Source organism: Bactrocera dorsalis, chromosome 5 (genome assembly GCF_023373825.1).
Source record: "Bactrocera dorsalis isolate Fly_Bdor chromosome 5, ASM2337382v1, whole genome shotgun sequence".
NCBI classification, from domain to species: Eukaryota; Metazoa; Arthropoda; class Insecta; order Diptera; family Tephritidae; genus Bactrocera; species Bactrocera dorsalis.
In genome coordinates, this window is record NC_064307.1 from 18,652,339 (window position 1) to 18,664,553 (window position 12,215).

Here is a 12,215-nt window from a genome sequence, read left to right on the forward strand (position 1 = left end):
ATTACGACTCACCGAGATGCGTATAGTATGTACCCGGTTCGGGTGGATTCTTGTCGGAATGAAAGCACTCGCACTCCGGTATCTCCGTCTTGTTGCCTTTTTCCAATCTATCTGAGGTATCAAACATTGGATTGATTTTCTCGTGCTTAACGACAATTTCATTATCTTCCTGCTTTGCGCCCTTTTTCTTAGGTTTTGCGCCGTTATTTACTTCAGGCTCTTCTATTGGCTCATCCATAATTTCATCCTTAGTTTGTATACCCGTACAAGTGCCGCCTTTGAGATGTTCCGCGGTGGGTGTGCGTGTGCCGCCTTGTCGGCAGCATGAAAAACCAGAACTATTTTTAATTGCTGCTGGTCCACCTTCGCCCATAAACGGATAACTGGTGTTATGAGATAGCACACCCAAGTCTTCGATTTTTGGCTCAATCATGGTGTGACCTAGGTGCGATGGCGTTGGCCCTAGTGGATACCGATGCGGTGGTATGGGATACGCATGGGCTGGTATGTCTTTTTCATAGTTTGTGGGCAATGGTATGATGCTATTGGTATCCGGTTTGCGGTCAATATCCATCAAATGATGGTTGTTGTGGTGATGTAAGCTGGAACTACTACTGGACTTCATTAGTGGACCGTTGGACGCTTTTATGTGGCTGGAATGGCCAAGCGAACTGGAGTGATGCGGATGCATGCCGTGCGTACTGCCATAACCCATGCTACCCGACGAATGTTGATAGCCGGGCACAAAGTTTTGCTGATAACTTTGTTGGAATGAACTGGAGCCGCCATAGTATGGTGAGTTATGATAACTGGCATAATCCTGCTGACTTTGGTGGTGTTGCTGCTGTGATGGCATGCCTTGTACTTCATTCTGGCAAAAGTCGGCATATTGTATGAAGTTCTGATAGTTACGCTCGTAACCCTCCATTTTGGTATGTTGGGCAGGCAAGAGACCGGGCTCGGTCTTGATATATGGCGTGTGGTAGTCAGGATGTTGTGGTGGCGGATAGCCATGTGAGGGTGGGTAGCCAGTCTTATCCAAAGATTTTATACTATGCGAGCCATGTAGTGGACCATGGAGTCCGCCACCAGGATCATTGCTATTCTTATCGAGTTCAGCTGCTTCTGCAGCCGCAGCACGACTTTTACTCTTGCGACTGGATTTTTTCGGTTGGACTTCAGTGTGTGCAATAGTGGTGTGTCCACCATGACTGATTGTTGTATGCTGTTGTTGATGATGATGTTCGGCTGTGGGGAAGCTACTTGCCACCGGTTTCTTAAACGAATTCGTGTGGTGTGGCTTCCATATTTGATCGCCACCACCTCCTATTGGTTCGGCTGGTAATGTGCCATGACCGGGTGTCAAACCCGAACTATTGGACGTTTGAATGCCTTGCATTTGCTGCTGTTGTTGTTGCTGCTGCTGCTGTTGTTGTGCAGCTTGTGTTGCAGACACATTAGAACCAGTCGTACCATTGGCGTTCATTACTGAATCGCCGCGGAGATGGTGGCTATACGATAAAAAATGACCGGTCTGCGCTTGTTGGTTTGTGCCCAATGCGTTGGAACCGGCACCGAGCGATGCGGGATTGCTGGACATATGCAGATCGGTTGGGGTATTTGAGAGCGGATCTTTGGGATCATTTTTCCGAAGTATCATCGATTTTATACGCGTATTCAGATTAACGCGTTCACCCTGCTGGTAAGGATCACTGGCGGCGCCAATCGCTGGCGACTGCTGTGACTGGCTGTTCCAATTCCAGTCTTGTTGCATCTGCTGCTGCTGTTGCTGTTGGTGTTGCTGTGCTTGTGGCGGTGATGCAATGTGGCTTTGCGTTTGCTGCTGCTGCTGTTGTTGTTGCTGCATGGAATTGTGATGTGGCGAGGGTGGAATGTTGGTGCCGTAGGTCTGTTGTGCCGTTGGCATATTGCCGTTGGGCGATTGTGCAATATGGTTCGGTGACTGAGAAACATGGCGGGGTTGTTGCTGTTGCTGCTGCTGTTGTTGTTGCATCAGGCTACGCGTTGGCGATTGTGGCACATTGGGGATGCTTGGCGGTTGCATCGGTGTTGCATCAATGGCAGCCGTTGTCGCTGCTGCTGTAGTTTGACCACCATTTAGCGGTGTTGCGTTCGCATTGTTGCCGGCAATTGCGTTGCCGGCTACTGCAGCTGCTGAGCTGTTGTTGCTCGTTGTTGTCTGTTGCTGTTGTTGACTTGAGCCGCTGTAGTCGCCTGAATACCCGTTACAATTGAGTGAGCGCGGCGGCACGCTGCTCACTCGCGGATATCCAGGCGTGTCGTTTCCCGACATCGTCTTATTCAAATCACCAGATGACACACCCAAGTGCTGCTGCTGTTGCAAACCAACCGAGGGCGGTGCTGGCGCTGTCGACACCTGACCGGCATATGTAACGGCGGCCGGACTGAAGCCAACACCCTGCAGTCCCACCTGATTGATGGGTGCAGACGAGAGTTGTTGACTCTGGAAATCGTAACGCTGTACGGGAGCACCATACGGAGAACGTCCGTAATTCGGATCAAATCCGAGTCCAGTCTGCACATAACCATTTGATGGGTAGGCATATGATTGCGTTTGGAAATCCAAAGAGTTGAGCGATGTGATAGGTGGTGTGTTCTGTGGAATTTGCTGGATAAATTGATTTTGCCAACCCTGTGAGGGATCAGCCTGCCATGTAGGGTAGAAGGCCATGGGCGCCTGAAAAACACACACATAAACAAAAAGCAGATGGTGGAGTTTTATTAGTTATAATTTGATAAATATTTTATGTAATTGAAGGTAAGCAAGTGATAATGATTTGCATAATCAACTTTTATACATACATACATACATACAAGTATATATGTACATATATATATACTTTTGCTATAATGCCGTTAAAAAGCATTAATATCCACATATGTGCGCTTTTAACCAGTAATGGCCATGAAAATTGCTAATGCTCAATACGCACACACACCATACACATACATACACGTATACAGTTAAATACATAAATATTTAAGCATTCTTTAAAACATTTAAGCTATCATATTTCATTCGTTAATGCTACCCCAGGCGGTGCTAAAGGTTGCTGCCAGCTCTGTCGGGTTATAAATTCCCAAAATTTAAGCATCTGCACGAAAATCAACACACTTCCTCTGTTTCGGGGGGTGAGTTTTAAAGTGATTCGCTGCGGCATACCCAAGAACTGATAATGGCGCAAGATGGATATGTAGTTTATGTATACGTATGTGTGTGTGTGTTTACCTGCGCATTAGCGAACGTTAGGGTAGTTAAAAGCAAGAGCCTGGTTGAGGTATTTAAATAAATTTCATTGTAATGCTAATAAATGCCTGATTTGACTATGTACATATGACAGAAAAAATAAATGCTAAGACAACGGTATAAAAAGCATATATGCACCCATGGGAATAAAATATTGCTACAGAGATCGGTGATTTTTAACACTTTCAACTGGGAATTCATACATACAAAAAGTGACCATCGACTTTTCCATCTGGTATAGCACAGAAAATTAAGGGAATTCTGAGCAGTACGGTTACTATGGCGCTTAACCTTGTTGGATTTTTGAGTGCCAGTATTTCATTGTTTACTAGTTATTATTTTAATGCCATAATCTATAGTGTTTGCCTTTATATTGGGTAGTCGAAAAAGTCTTTTCGTATTATGTCAATAGATGTCGTTGCAGTCGTATGTCTCCAGTGCTAGCAATCATATTGTGTCACACCATATAGTTTTGGAAAGGTGAGACTTTAAGCTTCACTTAACCAAAAAAAAAACCAAAATGGCACATATTTGTGTATTAATTTATAAGTATAAATATAAAAAAAATAAGTTGAAGTTTGATTAGAAATACGAAAAGTGTTTTTCGACTACCCAATATTTCTGTTCTTTTTCGTAAAATATATAACTCAAGGATACAAATATATGACACATTAGTGTATTTGCAACATTTTTTGCTTATATGTACATACATATATACAAATATATTTATAAAATGTTTGTAGCCACAGGATTTGTGAGTAGCCTCGATTCGTAGTATTTACATAAGTCCATCTATACATATAGGTAACTATGTATTGCATAACATTTGTATTTATTATTTTTATAGTATTTTTTATTTAATTTCACGTCTGTACATACATACATACATATGTATATAGCGTATATGTGTTTATGATAAACTTTGCGTAATTCTGCACATTTCGCTGTAAAAACAACTTTCACTTTAGTTGCGAAAAATTGCACCTGGGTTTGGGTTAATAAAACATTTCATTCAATTTGCAGGCGTTTCTCGTGCTTTTTTTGCTTTGCTTTGCGAAATTCATTTGGACATTTGTACATGATATTGGAATAAAAATAAATAGAGCAAACAAACAAATTGCCGATTTATGAATGAAAAGTCGGGAATGAATACACATATACATATACATCTACATACATATGTATATGTACACATTTATACACAACTTTTGTAGGCGTATATTTTTTCATGTAGTTGTGATGTATATACTATATAAATAATGTATGAACACGCTTACATACATATATAATAAATGTGTATGAATAAAGTTTGAAAAAATTACTTGATAGATAAACAACATGAATAGCAGCAACATTTTGTCGCAATAAATGTGGAGTAAGAAAGGAAAAATACATATTTTTGTCCAGAATTTTTTCTTATCAGAATATGTTTAAGTGTGGATGTTAGCTAATATTGTGCTTTACATACATTAGTAAATGTATATAGGTATGAAATACCTACATATATCCAGGGTTTTAGGCATATATGTATGTATGTATGTATATAAATAAATTCACACACCTTCTAATGTAGTTGAATATATCAGAAGTAAGGCATGAAAGTTAAATGCTAAAATAAGAGCATAAGTACATATGTGTGAATGCATCTAACGGCACTTGCAACATAACTCTTGATCGCAGCAGAAAAATGTTAAAATATGACCACGGTAATGGCACCGGTGTACCATGAAAAATAGAAGCGAGCGCCAATATGTATTATCAACCACGAAAATGTCATAAACTCCATGCATATCAGAAGTTAATATATATATGTATATAAATATATACAATATATATCTATAAACATATACATATATTTTATATACGTATGTATGCTTACACAGTATGTAAGCAAATATCTATTTATGCGAAAGAGCTTTCTTCATAAATAAATTATATGTGCTGAAATATGCTGCCTGTTGGCGGATGTAGTGAGCAGATGATAAGCTTTATGAGTAATTGCAGCTTTTAATGAGGACTTTTATGAAAGTCGAAATTCCATAAGAAGGAAAAATTAAACTTTTACTGACTAAATATGTACGAAATACGAAAACTGGTAGATATTATGTAGTTAAATTTTACTAAAAATAGGAATTTAGTAAATTAATGTTATGGTTTTCTAATTAAGTGAAAGCTCAACAGCTATTTTCACATGTTGTAGAAAGACATTTGCCAGGCAAAATTAAACCACCGATTAGACACATAAGTTTTGTTGGAAAATCTCATAAAATTGTTTGAGTTTATTCACCGAATACATATTGTAATATAATATAACTAAAAAATAAGCTTAAAAAATAAGTTTAAAAATTAAAAAAAAAATAAGTTTCAAAATTTTTCATACGCTAATATTTTTTTGTTACTAAGGAAATTAAAAGTAGTTGTTGTCACGGTTTCTTAGACCCCGTTAGGCTGTTAAGGTTCAGATAAGTTCTCATCGAAGTCATCCAAAGGTAAGGGAAACACAATTCCCACAACAGCCGGAGTCGACCCGGATTTTATATGGCCAAGGGCTGTGCTTTTGGAGATCTTAGTTTATTTGCGAAATTAAAAGTGCTTATCTTCGCTAAATTTAAAGTTAAATTTAAAGTAAGATTGTGCCATGGACATAATTTGTTTTTTCACTAGTATATAGTATGTGCGACTAGCTTCAAAATAGTTTTAAGTTTTAAAAATATAAGTTTTGACTCATTTACACTTACGAGTTTACTCTGTGTTTTATAAAAACAAAATATATTATTTTATGGGAACGTATATGCAGGTGCTTGTCTTTGCTAATTTTTAGGTTTGAAACTTAGCTTTATTCACTTAAAACTAATTGCCAATGCGCTTAGTGTGATAAATGTGAAAAAAGTCTAAACATTTCATTATCGTCTGTAACATTTAGCGCAACAAGAAGACGTCATGTTACGGATATCTAGGTAAATAAATTCTATAGGGCAGTACTGATATATACTGCATTTTACTCGTATATCAAATATATGGGTTCCTTACAATCTACCAAAGTACTAGCAATAATAAATTGTGTTATCATATATTAATAAAATTTTCAATAATTCATCTATATTATCAATAAAATGAGTAATCTTAGTGTACAAATATTCCATAAAACACTTAAAGAAAATATACACTTTTATTATAGTAGCATGTAGTGCATATTAATTTAAAAAAAAAACACTTAAAAGAAAACAGAAAAATAATTATTTCAGAAAATGCGATTAAAGAGGGAAAACATTTTAGATTTCCTACGGATTATGTATCAGGTTTCTGAATTTAGCTGTAGTGTTGAGCTCGTATGTAAAAAACTGGACCTGAATTGTATGAAAAATTCATACTTGATGAAGTGAACTAAGTGTGTCGCTAGTCTTTAAGGACAAAAATATTTTCTGAGGTTTGGTTTAGGAGCGTGAAACTAAGTTTTTCGAGACCTTTGACCATTTATTTTTGAAAGTTTTCTTCGAAGAAATTTTCTGCATAAAACAAAAAACAATGCATGAAATTATTAATGAGCCTAAAATTGAAGGTTAATCGTGTTTTCAAGTATTTTTATAAAAAAAATTCAAATAATACTGAATTAAGAGTTAATCTTGTTTCCAGGCACTTTTATTAAAAATGTTCAAATAATACTTTTACGGAATATTTTTGAGCCCGAAATTTATTCCTATTAAATTTTGTCAACCTGTTTACCGAAAAGTACTATTCGATGAAAATTCCAAAATGAAAATATGCATTTTAGGCATACTTTTATTTACTTAAATACATATCTATATTTATTTTTAGTAAAAGGTTGATTTTTTCCCGCTTAATTTACTTAATGATATTCTGCCACTTATGAATATGTACGATGTGTGGTTCTATGCAGATGTGCTACCACTTTTGTAATAGAGAATTTCCATATTAATAAACATAAATTCATAAGTGGAAGGAAGAAAATTTATTTGCTAACATTTTTGTCATAAATTAGAAACTTAAAGTGCAAAAAATATGCATACTTGTGTATAAAGTTTCTTATGCAAGTTGCAATGGGCCAGTGCACTTGAAAAACATTTATTCATTCCATGATTAATTACGACAATTATGAATTTGTATTTAGTCGACACCTCTGTGAATAATGATGATGCACTCAACGAGCGAGCTGCTGTGTGGGTGTATACTTGAAAATTGCAGTTGTTTTGCTGACGTCACAAGGAAGTATATTTTGTTTTTGAGAACTAATTTTATTAATCGAAGATTTTTGTTTTGAAAATTTAGACGAACAATATGTGCTAAAATGTGAAAGTTTGAAATATGCGAATTTAAGTTGCTCTTGTAACTACTAAAAAATTTACCACTCCAAGCCACAATGATTAAATATTCTTTTTTACAATTTTTTTTTTAATTTCATAAATAATAAAAATGTCAAAGAAAAATGTATGACTTTCCATTTTATGGCCGCTGCATGCGTATGTGTGTATTAAAAGCGAACAACGGCAATTGATTGCAATGTGCGCAATTGCCTATGCGCGATTGTGCTGATAAAATTCGTGACACCACAGCCAAGAGTAAGAAGAAGAAATATGTGAAAGCTTATAAGAAGAGTGGGAAAATAAGTTAGCTTAAAACGCTATACAAACACATGGAAAACCTCCCTTGAATACACTGCTGGCGGGAGGGAGGTGGGCAGGGTGAAATTGGATGTGAAATGTTGGGGTTGGAATAACGGAAGAACGCCCTATGCGCAGGTGGGGTTGTCCCATGGGAGAAATTTGTGTTTTTTATGCTCGTATATGTATGCGGAAATATTTATGTGTTGGCGTAAATGAGTGTAACAACCCAGTAGGCAGAGTTGGAGGTAATGAGTATAAGAGGAAACTACTGCAGTGTTAACATTTTTATTAAGTTTTGTTTTGTTAAATTAAGCAAAAACAAGAAAAAACCTTAACTTCAGCTGCACCGTAGCTTTAATACCATACTCAAGTTAATTTTTTATAGCGTAAAAGGATATAAAAAGATACTTTGCTTGATTTTGTTCGATCAGTTTGTATCGTAGCTATATGCTATTGTGGGCCGATCTGAACAATTTTCATGGAGATTGTAGCTTAGGCTTGAGCAATAACCTACGACAAATTTGGAAAAGATATCTTGCCAAATAAAAAAGTTTTTCATATAACGACTTGCTTTTGATAGATCAGTTTGTATGGTAGCTATATGCTATAGTGGGCCGATCTGAACAATTTTCATGGAGATTATAGCGCTGTTTGAGAGATTAGTCTATGATGAATTTCGTAAAGATATTTTGTTAAATAACAAAGTTGTCTATACAAGGTCTTGATTTAAATCGATCAGTTTGTATGACAGCTTCATGCCATAATGCTTCAATATCAGCGTTTCCTATAAATGAGCAACTTCTTGGTGAGAAAATTATCTATGCGAAATTTCAATTTGATATCTCAAAAACTTAGGAATTAATTCGGGTATATACAGACAAAAAAATCAAGTTTCCCTTTCTCTACACAAAATGTCGTATTCAGCTTGGCATACGCATTTCCTACAGTGCCGCTATAGGGGTGTGTAGATCTATATTTATTTACATTTCTTGGACTGCCACAGAAATGGAAAACGTGCCAATTGTGTGGGAAGCAAATGGGTGGCAAGGTAAAGCCATTAAATTACATTTAAAGTCAAATCGCGATAAGGTAAATTATAGAGGACTACAACTGAGGGCAACACCGAGTTAATAATGGAAGTAAACTCTAAATAGTTGATTGTCTGTTTTTTCTTTTATCTGGCGATGCGCAGATGTGTGTCTATATGTATGTATATCATATATATATATTATATATATTATTCATACATATATACATATATTCGTTTATATAAACTCTGAAGAATTGTAAAATTATGCGGCAAACGTGGCGAACGCGCCATTTTGTTTATCAACACGCAGTTTACGCATAAAAAAAAATAATGGTAATACCTTAAATCAAAGCAATTACGATAGTGGCCTTGATTTGCATAACTTAACGTTCATATGCACTCGCATGACAGACGATAGTACACGTACGTCTTTGCAATGCAGCACAAAGTACACGTCAGCTATCTTCGGCTTTTTTTTTGTTTTTTTATAAATAAATTCGATTTATGGCTGACAAAGTCTTATCATTGGCAAGTGACCCCGTTACAAATAATGATTTATGCCCACACACATATATATTTTATGTGTATGGTATATGCATATGCCCTATGTGTAAGCCTTCGACGACCAGGTGCACGCTTGCTCCTTGAAAGTGCACTCACCAAGGTTGCATTCGGGAAAACTTGCGCAATTTATACGCTTTTTCTTTTCAGCTTTTCGTCTTTTTTTCGCAACAAATTTTTAATTCAATTTCGTTTGTTAAAAAGCTTTTTCAATGCTTTCAACTGCAAAACACTTTCGAAAATGTGCAGGCACACTTACATACATACATATAAATTTATAAAGTTTGGTTGTGAAGCGTGAATTATGGCGCGAACAGCTGTTTAAGTGTGTTGCATGTGCATTTCTCCTTACCAACACATAACTGCATATGTGTAAATATATAGATATAGATATGTATAAAGAGAACATCAACAAAACTTTGACGAAACTTTGATTTTTAATATAATTTGTGCAAAAGTTTTTTTCGGCGCTGTTTTTGTATAGTTTTCCTATTTCTTTAGGGAGCTGAGTATAATGCAAATGTAATGGTATTAATAGTATGAAGCAATATCAAAGTCAAACTGATGCAAGCAGTGTACTCAAGCTGGATATTTTACACACCAGCATTTTAGGAACAATCTTAAAGTGTTGTCTCAGCGTATTCGTTCGAAAATCAATATGCTTGCGTATAATATAATTAAGGGTGTAAAGTAAATAGATGAAAAAGTTGCCAGGAGAGATTACGTCGAACAGTTTGCTGGTGTTAGATGCTATGTGTGGATAGGAATACTTTTAAGACAACCTTACAGCCTGCAAATAAATTTTTGGTTCGAAATGAGCGAGAAATCAAATGAACCGAATGAAATGAAGACTTTTTCTCAACAGATTTTATGAATTTAGAAAAGTTTCATGGCAAATTTTTACCACTTGGAATAAAAGGAAAGGTTCTTTAGAGTGCAGGTTCTAAAAAAATCTTTCTTGACAGAAAATTTTTGTGGTACAGGGCATTTCAAAAAAAAAATTGTTCATGCGACATGTGGCTCAACGCTTTTTATTTTGAGAAGAGTGGTAATTATGATGTCTTGACGCTTTAAAAAAGAGGGTGAGAAAAATACTAATTTTTTCGAGTGTCAAAAAATACTCTCGAGGTCGTATGATCTCTAAAATTTACTTTTGTAAAAAATATTTTTGGTGGAGTAGTGGTTACTCAAAAGTAGTTGGTATTCAATAATAGCAGTATTTGCATGCACATTACTATTTAGTTGATAGCATTGATTATTAAAAAATATATTATTTTCGGATAATCGTTACTCAAAAGTATTTGGTATTCAAAAAAAAAACTGATTCGCTTACAGGATGCTATATATTTCAGTCCATAGTATTGATTATTAAAAATATTATTTTCGATTAATCGTTACTCAAAAGTATTTGGTATTCAATAAAGAATGTTATTCGAATACACTTCATTGTGTTTGTTAGTTGACACTATTTAATGTTAAAAAAAAAATATTTTCGATTAATCGTTACTCAAAAGTATTTGGTATTGAATGAAAAAAAATCGATTACACGATACTATATATTTTAGTTGATAAAATTGTTTATTAAAAAAATATTATTTTCGAATAATCGTTACTAAAAAGTATTTGGTATTCGAAAAAAATTGTTCGCGTACACTAATTGTAAGTTGCTAATTTTTATTACTGACTTGAAATCAGCAATAATCGGCAAAAAATACCGTTATGTAAATACCCAAAGAAACCACTTCGTTTTTATGCGCTTCCCATATGTTTGCTACCTATAACGAGTAACCATTGACTGTATACACAACTATTACCGATTTAAAATTTCTTAAGCATTTTTTACGTTCTTTGACGCTAAACTAAGTACATTTCCCACAATTTTTCTAATTTAAATATTTTACAAAAAAAAATTTTAATAAAATATTACGCAATTATGAACTCACCATCGGTTGTTGCGGTTGATCTTTCATGGTTTGTATTTGTGCGGTTATTTGATGCTGTTGCAGCTGATGTTGCTGCTGTTGTTGCTGATGCTGATGTTGATGTTGTTGCTGTTGTTGCGGCAGCTGTTGTTGCTGATGTAATGAATGTTGCTGCTGCTGTTGCTGATGTTGTTGTTGCAACTGTTGGTTAGACTGCACTTGCTGTTGACTGTGTTGCTGCTGATGTTGCAAATGTTGTTGTTGTTGATGTTGCTGCAATGTATTCAATTGCTGCTGCTGTTGTTGCTGATTAGCACCGACACCCAGTAGACCGCTATTGGTGTTTGGCGATTGATGTGGCACAACAGTGGCTATCGTTTGAGCTGACGGACTCAATGCCGAATTGGCGGCGGCGGTCACAGTCGCTGAGGCTTGACGTGGCGATGTGGTAGCTGCTGTGGCGGTAGCAGCACCGTTGGCGGCATTTAATTTATTCGACTTGGCGGTTGAAGCTTTGCGACCACGTGCCTGCAAGAGAGAATGAGTGATAATTGTGGTTAGTTATTATAGTTTTGAGGATGATTTTTTTTAGTATGTTATATAACAGATGTGATATAAATGAATAGCGTGATTAACTGAGTCGGTTTAACTATGTCCGTCTGTATTTAAGTACTCTTAGTTTTTGAAACATCGATCTGAAATTTTTAAAACGTCCTTTCCTCTTACTCATTTGTCGGAATCGCCGACATCGTATTTCTATACAGAACTGAGCGTATAAACCATGCGTTCAA

The 12,215-nt window shown here is 35.9% G+C and overlaps 1 protein-coding gene across 5 annotated transcripts in view; it reads right to left on the bottom strand.

Annotated features, from left to right (window-relative positions):
- The window catches only part of LOC105225149 (DNA N6-methyl adenine demethylase), a 296,191-nt gene that overhangs the window by 3,958 nt on the left and 280,018 nt on the right, over window positions 1-12,215 (bottom strand). For all 5 annotated transcript variants that reach the window (XM_049458579.1, XM_049458578.1, XM_049458577.1 and 2 more), the window contains 2 exons: window positions 11,446-11,952; window positions 13-2,719 (listed from right to left, as the gene is read on the bottom strand). In XM_049458579.1, coding sequence (XP_049314536.1) covers window positions 13-2,719; window positions 11,446-11,952 — 3,214 coding nt within the window. The remainder of the gene's footprint in view (window positions 1-12; window positions 2,720-11,445; window positions 11,953-12,215) is intronic.